This window comes from Micropterus dolomieu, linkage group LG17 (assembly GCF_021292245.1).
Source record: "Micropterus dolomieu isolate WLL.071019.BEF.003 ecotype Adirondacks linkage group LG17, ASM2129224v1, whole genome shotgun sequence".
Taxonomy (NCBI): Eukaryota; Metazoa; Chordata; class Actinopteri; order Centrarchiformes; family Centrarchidae; genus Micropterus; species Micropterus dolomieu.
Window position 1 is genome coordinate 34,997,477 of NC_060166.1, and position 15,587 is coordinate 35,013,063.

Here is a 15,587-nt window from a genome sequence, read left to right on the forward strand (position 1 = left end):
GTGTGTGTGTGTGTGTGTGTGTGTGTGTGTGTGTGTGTGTGTTTTATATGCAGTGGAGTCCATGTTCTCTGCGATGTGCGAGTGCCAGGCGCTGCACCCCGACCCGGAGGACTCGGACTCCGACAACGACTTCGAGGGAGAAGAGTACGACGTGGAGGAGGCCGGTGAGGAAAAACTCATAAAGATACACACAGAAACATCCATACAAGTACTTTAATCAGTAAAACAAGCATCCGTGCAGAGGAAAGGAAAATAAAACGAAAGTCGCGATAGCCTATCAGCGTTGAGATTGTCCCTACGTCACCGACTGCTTCAGAGCGTTGTGTGGAGAGGGCCGGGCCGAGCGGGGGATTGAAAATCTGCTGGCCGGCTGAGAGCTGTTAAACTTGGGGGAGAGGAGCAGGGAGAAGCGCTCCAGCTTTCGGACAAATAAACACCCGTAGTCGGTCTGGATTATGCTCTGACAACTACGCCGTTTGCTCGCGGGAGGAGCTCGGAGTAAACTCCTTTTATGAAATTGGCTTTTTACTTTAGTTTATGAGATTACAACGTTGATTTATCTTCACTCGAGCTTCTCAGCAGCTAGCTTCCGTGCACATCCGGTTCCAGTGTTGTTAGCGTCGTTAGCTCTGTCGCACTACGACTTCATTTTTGTATAAAATCCGGACAAAACTGGACATTGCTGGGAGAAAAGAAAGCGAGGAGGTCGAACTACCTGGTGAGTTCAGAAAATGTGTAATATAACTTTATTCCATCGTTGTACTTTGCTGTGACCAAGTTAGCATAGCATAGCCCTGATCGATCCGAACTCCATTCAGAAAACAAACATTTTAGAAGTTGTTGTCCTGCTGTCTTGCTGACGGACCTGACAAAGCATGAATTCACATGTTTAACAAATCTGCATCATATTATATTTATTTCGGCATCAGTTTGATCCATTTATTGCTATTTAATCACAGCAAAATGTTTACTTTGGGTTCATACAGCTGTCGTAGTGGCGAGTTGTGTTTATTCGCGTTGTGTGTGTGAACACTCAGCAGTTGTCCGGCAATAAAACCCCTGCGAGGAGAGCATTGGCTGGATTAAATTCGCGTTTGGTCTGAATGCCGCATAACCCTGTGTCATAACTCATTTTAAATCTCACTATAGGCAACACAAAGCACTGCTGCTGTCACTAACCTGTATTTGTTCATGATCAGATTTTATCTTCGTTCAGTTGTCTGACAACAGAAACAGAAAAATATGTAAATGAGAAGAAATGCATCATGAATTCAGCTGCATAAAAACACAGCTACTGTGATAGCAGAGCAGGAGGAGACTGAGCTGAGGTTTAACTGCCGCCTCATACAAACATGCAAAATAGTTTTGCTACATATGTGTGAAGCTAAAGCAGAGACTAATTAAATTCATCACTAAAAAAATATTTTAAGTCATTTGAAAATAAACACAGGCATCTTATATAAATTCATATATTACATATTGTTGCTGGTAAAAACTCCAGTTGTAATTAGTTTTACCGTAATGGAAGGATTTTATCGACTTGTTTGGGTTCAGAAACTTCTCGAGACCCCATCAGAAGTCAGAACTGCAGTTTTGTGCTGACAGTATAATTTAACATGAAAAGGAAATGTTGACTCTCATTTCTGTTCTCCGTCTGTCTCTGTTTGTCCGTCTCTCCCTGGCTGTCTGGATTCTTTGGTTGCAGAAGCAGGTAAGACTTCCAGCATTCACTCACAACTAAACTCTTCTTCTGTTGAACATCTGTTGGACAATAACTCATTCACATTTAGTATAAATACACATAAGATTTTGTTTACCTGATGGATCTCGGTGGTGAAGCGTTGCAGGTGGTTCATGATATCAGTTGCTGAGATGGGAGATTGAGAGTTTGTCCTTTTTTATGCCTTTTAAATACATTTTCTTTTTAATTCCTGTTCACAGAAAGTTCTTGTTACGTTGTTTTGCTTTAGGTCGCTGAGTTAATGTTGTGGTTAAGCCGCTTTGTCTGTTGCAAAGTCCCAAATGTCTTTGCTAATGATAATAGCAAAAGTTTGTACTTTTGTTTGGCTTGTTTTGCCTTTTGTTTTATTAATGCTGTGTGATTTTACGTTTGTTGTTGTTTATTGTATTGCTAATGGGGATCAGAATTAAGAATATTGCTGTATTTAACATTTATAAGTGGTATATAAACATTTAATCAGTGCGTTATGACACACTTCAAGGGGGATCATGTAGTAATGCAAGTAGATATAATAAGTAATGTATTTGTCAATAACCAACTCCTGTAGGCAGCTTTAACTGGGGACTTCTGTATAAACAGATAATGACAATATATTAAAACAGTTTTACTACTATAAAATGTGCTCATAGCTGTGTACAACTATATTAAAGTGTTATTAACCATTTGTTAAATGTTAATATACGTCTCATAATATCACATTGCTGCTGTTGTAGTCACCGTCTCTCTCCTCCTCCGCCCAGAGCACGGCCACGCTGACATCCCGAGCTTCTACACCTGCGATGAGGGTCTGTCGGCGCTCACGCAGGAGGGCCAGGCCACGCTGGAGAGGCTGGAGGGGATGTTGGCCCAGTCAGTCGCTCAGCAGTACCACATGGCCGGGGTCCGAACCGAAGAACCAAACGCACAATTTGAAGGTTTGAGTCAAACACACAGCAGCCTGTTTTTTTCTTTTCTTTAATAATTTATTTATAACTCTTTGTATATAAAATTAAATTATAGATCAGGAATTCCCACTCGACAGACTTTCCTTCCATGTATCTGAAATATTTATCCCCAGTTCTTTACTTCAAGCTTTTCTCACATCTACAGCTGAATATTGAATGTGTTCATGAAAAAGAAATGCCTGGAATTAGGTGACATTTTTAAAATATCAAAGAGCAGATTTAGAACAGAAAGACTTTCAATATAACCTGAAAATAACAGAAAATGTTACTTAATAATAAGTTAATAAATGTTGCAGTAGTTGCATATAATTGTCCTTAAGCTGATTAAATGATGCACATTTTCCATCAAAAATGAATGACTATGGCAAATTGATGAAAACTCTGTAATAGTTGATAATCTGAGGACATTTCTAACTTGTTTTAGGACAATGAAACTATAACTTATCATTGCGTTTGCTTAGTTTTTGGGCTTTAGTTTACTGGCCAGTAAACACCGAAGGGTACGGCTCAACTTGCTTGGAACAGTTTTGTTTGTTTTTTCTCAAAAGTAGTGGATAGTACCTGGTACTTTTTTGTCTTTACCTCGACTGAAGTTCCAGGCGAGCAGAGTTGATACTGAAAGAGAGAATTTTCACTGGAATCAACACTTATGCAACACAGGACATCCGGCACAAACCCTTCATTTTTAAATAACCTACCTACCATCAATAGTGATCTAAAAAACAAACAAAAAAAAAACAGATTTTATGAAATGGCAGCCCGCAAAACCATTCCATGATTAATTGACTAAGTCTAGATGTTGCTCTCTTTGGTTGCCGAAAGGGGTGGGCTTTTCAAGGGGTGTGACCCATCCATGTGTCCCTGAGGCGTGCAACCACTGACACATTGTAAGTCGCTTTGGATAAAAGCGTCTAATTTAGGGAACTATTCGAAAATCATGTCGCATTTCTAGTTGCCGACGAAAGGATCCAGCAAGAGCGTGTGTCGCTTTCAAGATAAAGATCGGCTAAGAATCCCTCCAAATCCCTCCTACCCTACTGCAGTGAAAAATTAACCGAGGAAATTATCTGATGCCAAAAGCGAGCCGAGCCAGACCATGCTGTGGAAAGAAGGATTGAGGTTCCAACATCCCCGTAATAAGGTTTCAACGGAAATTAACCTGAAATTTTTATGTCCCCATATAAATGATAAAATTATAGGATCTGAAGTTTAAAAAGGGGGGAATGATCTTGGGTTAATTTAAACATGGAGAGAGGGAGCAATTTCCACACTTTCAATACTTTTAATTCTGTGACAAATTTAGCTTGAATGTGAGATTTTGATCCTTCTGGTTCATGTTAAACTGGGACTGGGAATAACCTCTTACTGTAAGTAATATAGTAACAGAGAGAGACAGGAATGTGTTTAATTATACTATATCTGATGCTTATTTGTATAAATAATATAAACAATTTGACAAGATTTTGTTTATGGAATGCTGTGATTGATAATTGTTCTGAGTGTATTTTTTGTTGTTGTTAATAGATGGTATGGAGGTAGATGGAGCAGCAATGGAGGCCGGTCAGTTTGAGGATGCAGACGTTGAGCACTGGTAACAATGAAACTTCACGTTAAATAAAATATTTTGTAAAAAGCAGCACAACACAATACTAATAAACTCAATCTGATTGTGACGGATTGTTCTCTGCTGTGTGGTGTCTGTCTCGTTCATGTGTTATCTGACTGTTTCTGTAGATTGAAGTCATCTCAGCGGCCAATCTAAGCACCAGTGTTGCATCATGGGATTGGAGAAGAGGACAGCGGCACTTCTTTTAAGGCTATCAGCTCTTTCTTGTACTCTCTTCCTGTTCCAGGCACTTCTGTTCTCGCTGTCAAACAAACCTTTTGCCCATGTACTTAAAAGTCCCTGCAGGCTTTTGTAGCTTCCTACATATTTGCTCTTATGTGTTGCTTTGGCGTTCTCATGTTGCATTGTGGTGTTGGTTTTCTGCTCATCCTCCTGTCTCCTCCATATAATATTAAACTTTATTTTTTATTATATGAACAAAGTGTGCTGTTCTGCACTTCTGTGATGCAACCAGCTACTGTAGACTATTGTGATGCATCCCCACATTGCCCTTATGCTATTCCTGACCGTAAAAACAAAACATAGAGTTTCTGTTTCTGTTTTGTACCTAATGACCAATTTAATATCCGACTGTCTGTCAAGAAGAGTTAATTTCTTTGTATGAAATTGTCAATAAATTCATAGTTTTTGTATGAGTATTTTGCTTGATTTATTATCGTTCAACCGAGGTTTAAAAGCTTCACTAAACAAACCTACAGAGAATTATTACTAACTCAGCTCCATTTTTTAGCCTCATTTATGTCTTGGTTTTATTTGTCTTTCCAGCAGCAGGTTTTTTTTTTTTTTTTAAATCAACCAAGCTCTGATAAACCCACTGCACTCTTCCTGCGCAGTCGGAGACTAACTGGTGAGAAAGTGAAGTTTGTGGAGCCCAAACCAGAGCTAAAAGTAGTGAATATTGGACTTAAATTCATGAGGTGAACACACAATGATGATGTTGAACTGTGTTTGTTAGATGTGTAAATGGGCAACTTATTTTAATATGTTCAGCATAACAAGCATACACGGTGATGATATATCTGCTTCCTGTTTTAAAATCAGTTACTGTAGCTTTAAATATAAATCAAAAATATCTTTAGTAGACAGCAGCAGCAGATTGACCCACTGGCAAAACAAGACAAATGCAAGTTTTGTATTTGAGCTTTCACACTGAGGGTTACAATATGTACTTCAGGGTTTGTGTGAGCAGATTGTCTATGGTTTTAAAACTGTGATTGGGTTATTAGAGGTACAATAATCATATTGCAGGTCTGACTGTATCTGTCAGCTGCACAATTAGTTATTTTGCCAGATGTGACTGACTGTGAATGTTGATGGTTTAAGGAGCAAAATGATTGAAAACATTGTCTCAAACATCTTAAATATTTCAATATGGGGCAACTGTGCAAATTAATCTTTTAGTAAGTTTGATCTTTTTTTATTGATTAATTTGTCAATAAAATTAATTGTGTTTTATAATTAAATGATAAATCGTTTTTTTATGAAAACAATAAAAAATGTCCATCACAACTTCCCAAAGGCCAACACCCCAAAAAATTTACTTAATCAAAATTGTTTTGTTGTCTTTCTGTTGATTGGCTAATCAAGTGTCAGCCCTACTGTGCACCATTTAGACATGAAAATAAACTTAAATATGTCAATTTAATAATGGGATCCGACAAAACAGCAATTACACATTTTTATTTGCCTTTCCAGTTTTTACAGAGAATTCTAAGGCACCGGTTTAATCTGTGCCAACATTGACAAAGACCTTTGTACAGTACATGCCTACGCTGTGCCTCTTGACTCTTGTGTCACATTAAGTATAACATTTATAATATATATAATCTGTCTGTGAAGCACTTTGTTAAGAAAAATGCTACACAAATAATGTTTATTGTCATTAGTATCACAGAACATCAAATCCTGAACTTTTCATTATAAATATTTCAGTTGATTCATTGATTAATAATAAATAAATTGTGCTACTACACAAAAACAATACTTGGCTCAATGTATATTATTCCAACTACAATCTTGTTTCATTACCAGATATCAGGCTGTGTGGATCCAGTCTGATCCTGAAAATCAAATATGATTCCATATCTGCCTAAAACTCATGCAAGTACAAGGCAAACTTTCTTTTGTTAGTTATAAATGTTAATATTCCAGTGACATTTTCTGAACAGTTATAGAGGTGATCCAAAAAAAATCGTTTGCAGCGTTTACAGGTTTTGAATCGGAATCGGAATGTAAACGTAAAAAAACTCATGCATAGATATTATTTTTTGTGTTTGACCAACCACCTCGTTAAGGAAAAAGCCAGTCAATTTGCATGCCCTGTCCCAGTTCTGTCTTAACTAATAACCAATTAGTGTCTTTACTTTTCTGTTTAGCTTCTAAGATGTGCTCTTCTATTGAAATCATCCAAAAGACTTCTTGTCTGGATTGTCAGTCCATTGTGGAGGGGGAAAAAAGTTCAGGTTGAGGTCTTTATAAAAGTGCATGTCAGTGTTGTTCTTCTTTTTCTATCTGCTGACGACTGAAATCAGCAGCAGCTTAACAGTCTGTCAGAAACAAAATCTCCACGTGTGCTCTGGGTTTGCACGGCCGCCCGGCAATGCTCACGTCGTCTTCTTGGTCTCCAGCGGGAGAGAAAGAGACGGTGATTTCCTCAACAGCGAAGGGACGAGTTTGTCAAACAGCAGCACTGAGCTCATCATACCTGGAACAGCAAGAAGGTAGAAGAAGAGACGAAGAAGAGGACCAAGAAAAAATGTTTATGTTAATATTTAGAGAATATTTGATTTGCTTTAACGAACCAACTTAATTTGATAGAACTTCAATCTACAGTTTACATCTCTGTGATATTTCACAGTATGATACTAATGTGAAAGAATGTGGAAAAGGGGTGTTATCTACTTCTTTATCATTGTGTCCTTTGTCTTGTACAAATTATTCATTATCTGTGTATGTATGTATATAAATCAATATGTTTAAAAGGTGAATTATGTTCCTCAGAAATTAAGTGGAGTTGAAGTATTGTAATAATAACAATAATACATTTTATTTCTATAGTGCCATTCAAGATACTCATTGTGGCAGTGAAGCAGGTCTGTAAGGTAGGAAGGGGCTTGGCAATAGACGGCTTTGTGCATGAGGAGGAAAATTTTATAATGGATGTGTTGGGGAACAGGTGGAGAGTAAAAAAGCAGAAAAGTAAATTGCTTCAAAATTGTACTTCAGCAACTCTCCACCGACAACAGGGATCCAAATTTACATCTGTATTCACGCTACTTTAATAATGATAAGACAACTGATGTCGTTTCTGAAATATAGGGAGATACTTGATGAGCTGTTGTCAGAGAGAAAGCATGTTAGTCTTTGTGCATGAAACAAATCAGTCATGAGAATTTAACATTTAAGCAGCTTATCAGATTTGTGTCAACACTTTCAACACGGCGGCCGGACGGCGGCCAGAAAGAGACAGTGACACACACTTAAACACAGAACTGCTTGTCCCCAGACTGACTCCTTATCTTATTAGATGCTAAAAACAAGATCAGTGATGTCATGTCGGTTGTCTTCTTTTGAGTTATTGCTCTGTCTGTAAAGGTTCTCAGTCATCCAGGTCATAGTTCTCCAAGGAAGATCCTTGAAGATGTTTCATTTCTCATCCGAGAGACTTCTCACAGTTCCTGGTTCTGGAGGGTGTTCATCCAAAACTGCTTAGCAAGATCATCCCGGTCCAGAACTGAGGAAGTCTCTCGGATGCGAAACACGAAACATCTTCGATTATCTTTAACCAAATCTAGTTGCCTTGATGTTAACCTTCTTAGGAGACCTCTATTATGTTTGGTGGCTTTCATCAATACATGGACCTTTTTTAAGTGTTTAACAAGCTTTCCACTCAGCAGCAATAATGTTACGTGCTAATAATAATGATCCAATAATACAACATGGACAGTGGCCATTTTGCATAATGACTATTTTTACTATTGATAATTAAAGTAAATTTTGTTGCTAATCCTTCTGTACTTCTGTAACCTCAGTGAACGTTTGAAAGCAGGACTCTTCCTTCAAATGGTTCCTTTTACCTAAATAAATTAACTGAAAGCTTTATCCGCCGCTGTGTACTTGTGTCATATCTGCTGTGTTTTTATTATGTGTTTTGTTAATGTTGTTAGGATGAAAACATGCTTTAACATGTCCTTTGGACTAGATTGATGTGTCTTACTGGTTAAATTTCAGAACGTGATAAAAAGATGTCAGTTCATTTCCTCTCAATTGACTAATCGATTGATTGACATTCACCATTCATCAAATGAATATATGCTGTGCACAGTGTTGGTGAGCATGTCACAGGGTTTCTGCAGCCTTCACTGATTAAAAATCTGTCCTTTTAAAGACATTTCTATATAATTTAACACCTGTTTCACGGTCATATCGGCCAAAGTATGAAAGATGAATTTAATAACATTTATATACCATTTTTTTCAGGACTTCCCAGCAGGATACAATAATGACTGATAAAATAATTAATAAATAATTTTTTCAACAAGATGAAGAGATGGATTAACCAATTAAAAAATATAAATACAATTAATTTATGGTTAACACATAAATTTCACATAACGTCAGACGTCTGAAACAACTAAGCTGAGTTTTCCAGCCCCATTTTACTAAAATCAGATATCTTTGAAGCCCTTTTATTATTTTAGGACACTGAAATCAATGCTTTTTAAAGACAAGCACTGCGTCTGATATCAGCATGCATCAGTGGGTCTTACCCAGCAGCGGGCCCAGCCAGTAGACCAGGCAGTACTCGAGGAAGGAGTTTCCACTGCAGGGGAACTGTGTGGAGAAGGCCAAGGCCGGGTTAAACACAGCTCCTGTCATGCTGCCACCTGGACACACACACACACACACACACACACACTTGTATTAATGAACTTTTAAAGACCCAAACTGTTAATTTGTTTACAACTCCTAAACAAACAAGTTTTCAGTTTTTCTCAGTAGAAAGATATATTGTATTATATATTCATTATATATAGCAAAGAAAAGATGGCATACAGAGAAAATAGTTTTAATCAGTTGACTTATAAATTCTCAGTGTGTCCCCATCAACACTCAGTATATCTTCCTTCCTATATTTCCTCAACCTTTCCAAAGTAATGTCAGATTTTTGACAGCAGTTATGATCAGTCAGATAGATAAACTTGAAGTCATTCAAAGGTTAGTGTTATGGTGTTAGAAGTGAAAAAAAAAATATGTGGCTGTACAGCTCAGGAAATCATTTCATCGCTGTAATCGGTTTCGTATTTGTTCGTGAGAAAGTTCTTAGAAGAAACATGAGATGTTTGTACAAACACTGTAGTGCTTTATACAAAGCAAATGATACATCGGGCTCTCCTCTATGAGACACAGGAAGATTTAGAAACTATTCTGTGATGTGATCTGTTGTTTCTCTTCAACCTCACTAACTGGGAAAATGGCTGTCACAACTTTTAATTTGAATAGTTAGCAGTTATATTATCAACACCTACACACCACAAACAGAAAACATTGTGGATCATGTGCACTAGAGAAGGCCCACATAGCCCAACAAATCTCAAGTGTGTTGTTAATTTTGAGTATTTTGTTAACAGACCTGAAGCTGAATTAGAGACCAGCTAAAGTGCCAGTGAGCAAGACACTGAACCTCAGACTCACAGAGGCTGACCTCTGACCTCACATCATCAGTCTAATAAACACTGCAGTTGGACTAATCGATTAGAGTCATTGTCATACCTGCATAAACCACCGTTGCGATGACCGCAGCTACGGCGTGCACACGGTATTTCTCCTCCACCGATCTCGTGTGCGTAATAGCAGTCTGAACCGCAAAAGCGCATGCAAGCTCCACCGCGGCGGCATTTGGCAGCGGTGCGTGAATGGGGCTCACGCACGGGTAGCCCAGTAGCTTGTGGCGCGCGTGCAGTCCCGACAACCCGATACCCCAGATCACCGGCACTGCGACTCGCGCAGCGGCGGCCGCAGCGAACTGACATGCGATCCGCCGCAGGGCGCATCCGCCCGAGAACCTCGCGCGGTACGCGTGCTCGAGCGTACCGGAGGGGTTCCCGATGGCCCCGCTGAAGGTGAGCCCGTGGATCACGGACGCCAGGTACGTCAAGGTGAGCGCGAGTCGAGGCTCGATCCCGCCCACCTCGGACAGCAGCTTTAGCTCGTGCGTGCAGCAGCACAGCTGGAAGGTGGACACAAGCTCTACCGCGTACACAGAGAGCCCGGTGTCCGCGAGGGCCCTGGTCAGCACCTTGCGGGTCGCATCGCTCAGTGCGACTATTCCCGCGAGCACCGCCAGAGACACCGCCACGTCTGCAGTCATGTTCGCGGCCGGTCCGCGCTCTCTGTCGGGGATTGGATGTTCCCTCAGCTGCTGGGAGACTCCGCTGTGAGCTCCGAGCCGCTGATGCCCCCTCTCCGGCCTGAGATCTCTCTCTATCGCTGAATCTCGCTTCCTCTGGCGGTCGGGAGCCTCAGCTGTGCGGGCTGCTGCTACTCTATCCCGAAGGATGCGGCGTTCAACCAGGAGCAAATGAGCTTCAGTCCCAGTAGCTCACATGTGCGGAAGTATGAGCTCCGCAGTTTTTCCCCAGTTTTCCCACCTCCTCCCTCTCCTGCTGAAATTGCGTCTCCTCTGCTACCTCTCTTCGTCATCTGCCTACTTTAGTTTTAATTTTGAGCTTCCAGTGGGCATTTTCATTAGGCCTATAATAGAAATGTTAAATCATATTTGTGACATTGTAATTATTGCCTATTGTCCTCCTCATTTCTCCCCAGTTTAGGGCACGTTCAGTTACACCTTGTGGGCCGATGCATGTGTGCAGCCCATGTTGAGGCAGTGTTGTGTGAGATAATTCTGAGTTTTACACAACTGATAGGCTTACTTTACAAGAAATTCAATTAAAACATTTAAGACACACAGTTAAGCTAAAACAGTAAAGTGCCTCTGTACGAATCAGAAAAACTCAAATATATTTGTTCCAGATAAATACTTGTTTGTTACATATTTCTTGTCTGCTATTTAAAAATCATTATAAAAAGTATATATACAAAGGTTGCCCCTTGACTGATATAGACTGTAGATTGTTTAATAACAATTATTGTTATTATTATTATTATTATTATACATAATTATACAACACTGCTAGATGCAACAACATAAATGCATAAACTCAATCTAAATTCCTTCACAAACATTAAATCACATAATCATTAGATTTAAAATAAAAAAAATTGGTATCCAACGAGATTAAAAATAAGTAAAATGATTTAAAAAGACACCTTAACTGAAAGCAATGTTAAAAGGTTATTTACTGAAATAAAATAATTTAATATACAAAACCAGCTAATACAGAAAATAAGGGGACATCTCTATGATTTCATACCTTCAATAACTGTTGTCTTATAATTTTCTACTATAATTACAATCATTAATTATTTCACCTCTTGGATTTGAGATTATTATTTCCCTTAGAATCAAAAATAATAAAATCACATACACTGAGTTCATGCAGTTTGTTTGTTTTGATGTGAGATGCTCATTAAAGATATTTAATCTTTCTCTCTCTCCGTCTCTGTATTTCAAGTTCCTTCAAGTTCAAATGTTTTATTAATGGCTAAAAACTATTGTTTCTAATTCAAATATATAACACGCTGTATTAAAGATAATGAGGAATGAGTACTTCATTAAATAAAGGTGATGAGTAAGTAAGAACATATGCATATTAACCCTCTGTCTCAGCTGGACATGACATAGAGCTTATGAGGGGAGTGGTGTCAGTCTTTGCACGACACTCACAAGGAGACCTCAGAGCAGAATGGCTGCAGTCACAGAGCTCTCCTTCCTGCTGTTTGCTCTCATCAACAACATTGATGCAGAAGAACTCATCATCATCCAAGAGGAAAGGGGCTCTTACACCTTCAACCCCAACAAGGAGGCCGACTTCTGTCTGATCTCCAGATTTGTTGGTGAGGAGAAGCTTGTCCTGTGGAATACCTCTGACCTCAGGTCTGTGAACTCCACAGTAGCCGAAGACCTGAAGCAACGACTTTCAGTGGTCAGCAGGGAGAATATTTCTTCTTACATGATTCACAGCCTGACCCATTCAGACTCTGGCCAGTACCAAGAGGAGTGTTGGACTGAGGGCAAAGGGACATATAAGAAAAACCTCAGTATTATTATTTGTAGTACAATAGATGAGATAATATTTATTCCAGTGGGCTTTGAGGGAACAGCGGACCTGCCATGTTTGGGAGCGGCTGACAATCTGGATATCCAGTGGCTCAAGCGTGACTTTAGATATAAGGAAGACATATGGACAAGAGTTTTGGGGGACAGGACGAAATCAGTGATGGACAATGTTACAGTGGTGAAAAACAAAGCAGCTCTTCATCAATCTAACCTCAACCTACAAATCTTTACATTGTACACTTGTCTGGTGATGAACCAACAGCAGTGTGTTAGCAGTCACCCTCTACAGTTTTCTCTAAAACCAGAGATAATCTACCGCTCAGTGGAAGAGACAGCTGTGTTGCAGTGTGCTGTCACTGATTATAATGATGACCAGCCCCCACGTTGGACAAAGTTTGATTCGTCCACCTCCTTCAACACTGAGGTGGACCAAAACTACTCACTGGTGTTTTCATCACTAATGCTAAATCACTCAGGTTTGTACTCCTGTAAAGGCTATATCAGTGTGCAAACATATTTTCTGTTGGTGTGCCCCAAATTAGTCCAGCCTGCTGTAGAGTTCTTCTCAGAGGGAGATGAAGTCACTCTCAGGTGCAGAGATTGGAGACAGGGTAAGGGACATACTTGGTTCATGAACTCGAACCGAACAGAAGGCAGAAACTTTAGTGTATTAGATGTAATGTCTGATCTGAGCAGAGTAAGTATAATTAACCCTGCTTCCACCTTGGTCATCTCTAATGTCTCAGTGGAAGACACAGGAGAGTATTGGTGTGCAGTTATAGGCCCAGATGATCTGTGTGAGTCAACAAATAAGATTCTTCTGAAGCACAGAGAGCCCTTTGGGATTTACTTCTACATAGTGAGGTGGTCACTGCTCAGTGGTCTGCTGGTGATCCTCTGTGCTGTTGTAGTCGCTGTGACCCAGAAGACCAGGAGAGGAGGGGAGCGTCCAGCTGAGACAGAGGGTTAATATGCATATGTTCATACTTACTCATCAACTTTATTTAATGAAGTACTCATTCCTCATTGTCTTTAATACAGCGTGTTATATATTTGAATTAGAAACAATAGTTTTTAGCCATTAATAAAACATTTGAACTGGAAGGAACTTGAAATACAGAGATGGAGAGAGAGAAAGATTAAATATCTTTATTGAGCATCTCACATAAAAACAAACAAATTGCATGAATGTGATGTATGTGATTTTATCATTTTTGATTCTAAGTGAAATAATAATCTCAAATCCAAGAGGTGACATAAAAGATGGGAAATAAATAAAGAGAGTTGTAATAAATACATTTTTTAATGTCATATTGATAACATGGACATAAATAACGTTTGTAATAATAATAGCAAATAATCCTACTAAGACAACAGTTTTTGAATGTATGAAATCATGGAATTGTCTCCTTAGTTTCTGCAGTAGTTTGTTTTGTATAGAAAATTGTTTTTTTTTTTTCTGGTGTGGATAAACACGATTATAGGGATCATTCCTTTGTACTGACTCCAGACACTGTTATGTTATATTTTTCAGTAATTAATCTTGCTTTCACATAACGTGTCTTTTAAAATGATTTTACACATGTTTATTTATCCTGTTATTATACCAATATTTTATTTTAAATCTAACTATAATGTCATTTAATGTTTTACTGTGTCTGAAGGAATTTGAGTTGTGTTTTTATGCATATATAATTGCTGCATCTAACAGTGTTGTTAGTGTTTTATAATTGTTATACTTTGATCAGTCAATGAGCAATCGGCTCTATAGTAAAGGTTAACAGTAAACAATAAAACTTACACAGTTTTTACCGTTTTGATTGTGATTTTTATATTTAATTTCTTGTAAAGTATCAGTTATTTAATACAATCTTAAATTGTATTTCAAAATGAACTATAGTATTGTATTTTACTGTTTATTGTTAATCCATGCTGCCTTTTAATTGTTTGTGTACACAGGGACACATGTAGCCTGTAAGTAATGTAATTCTCCAATTGCACTTAATAAAGGTTACAGAAACATTCAATCCTAATATTCAGGGCAGGTGCAAAATAGATTTTAGCTCCCAAACCTTTATTTTGACTGAACAATCAACATTTTGACCTTAAAATCCATCAGGACAGGGATCTAAAAACACAACGCAGGCCAACACACTTTAACTGTCGGAGTGAGAGAATACAGAGCAATCCTGAAGAGCAAAATTGTTAGAAAGCGTCAATATAATATAATAATATATTATTTGAGGAGAACTGCCTGCTGAGAGCGTCATGCTTTACTTGGGCTGTTTGTGTTTTCTTCTACAAGTTTCTGATGCTGTTTTAAATTGTTGATAGAGATGACATCATGAAGCAATTTGAGGACACCGTCTCCTTTTCAGCACACATCTGGTAAAAAAAATTTCTACTGCAAACATTCTTCTCACAGCAACCCATTTTGGCAACAGCACAGAACTTCCCACTGGTACTCTCTATCTCAAAGTAAATTAAAATGATTTTTAAATCTAACAAAACACTGTCAAGCAGGTGGGTGTGAGGTAGCAGGGGACATATATATACAGAATTGTTCTTTGTGGCGATTTTAATATTCATGTTGATGACCCCAACAATGGTAATGCAACTGACTTTTTAAATATGGCCACTTCTTTTAACTTCAAACAACATGTCAAAGGACAAACACATAACCGTGGTCATACACTGGACTTGGTTTTTACCCTGGGTGTCAGCATTTCCTCTGTGGAATTAGTGGACATGACCATGTCTGACCACAGATGTATTGTTTTTAGCTGCGATTCGCCTGTTACTCATGCCGCCTCACCAAGCTCCGTGTGTTGTCGCATCTTTAATGAACAAAGTGTTTCAAAGTTTTGCGCAGTCTTTCAGAGCCAAAGCCAACACCTGTCTGATTCCAACACCAACAATCTGGTCGATCACTTCAATCATATCTGCTTGTCGTCACTAAATATTACTGCTCCTCTAAAGGTTAGGCCTACGTCTAAAGCTAGTAAGCAACCCTGGATAAATGACAGCATTCGCAGC

At 38.8% G+C, this 15,587-nt stretch overlaps 2 protein-coding genes across 2 annotated transcripts in view; one reads left to right on the plus strand and one right to left on the minus strand.

Annotated features, from left to right (window-relative positions):
• The window catches only part of clns1a (chloride channel, nucleotide-sensitive, 1A), a 9,447-nt gene extending 4,505 nt beyond the window's left edge, over positions 1 to 4,942 (plus strand). The window contains exons 3-6 of the mRNA XM_046074933.1: positions 54 to 164; positions 2,482 to 2,655; positions 4,210 to 4,276; positions 4,420 to 4,942. Of these exons, the coding sequence (XP_045930889.1) occupies positions 54 to 164; positions 2,482 to 2,655; positions 4,210 to 4,276; position 4,420 (353 nt within the window). The 3' untranslated portion in view covers positions 4,421 to 4,942. The remainder of the gene's footprint in view (positions 1 to 53; positions 165 to 2,481; positions 2,656 to 4,209; positions 4,277 to 4,419) is intronic.
• Positions 4,943 to 5,977: 1,035 nt separating this feature from the next.
• aqp11 (aquaporin 11) lies at positions 5,978 to 10,844 on the minus strand. The gene is made up of 3 exons (XM_046073904.1): positions 10,085 to 10,844; positions 9,082 to 9,198; positions 5,978 to 7,016 (listed from the first exon to the last, which is right to left on the minus strand). Exons 1-3 carry the CDS (start codon positions 10,680 to 10,682, stop codon positions 6,916 to 6,918), a joined length of 816 nt encoding a protein of 271 aa, XP_045929860.1. The 5' UTR covers positions 10,683 to 10,844; the 3' UTR covers positions 5,978 to 6,915.
• Between the last annotated feature and the right edge of the window lie 4,743 nt (positions 10,845 to 15,587).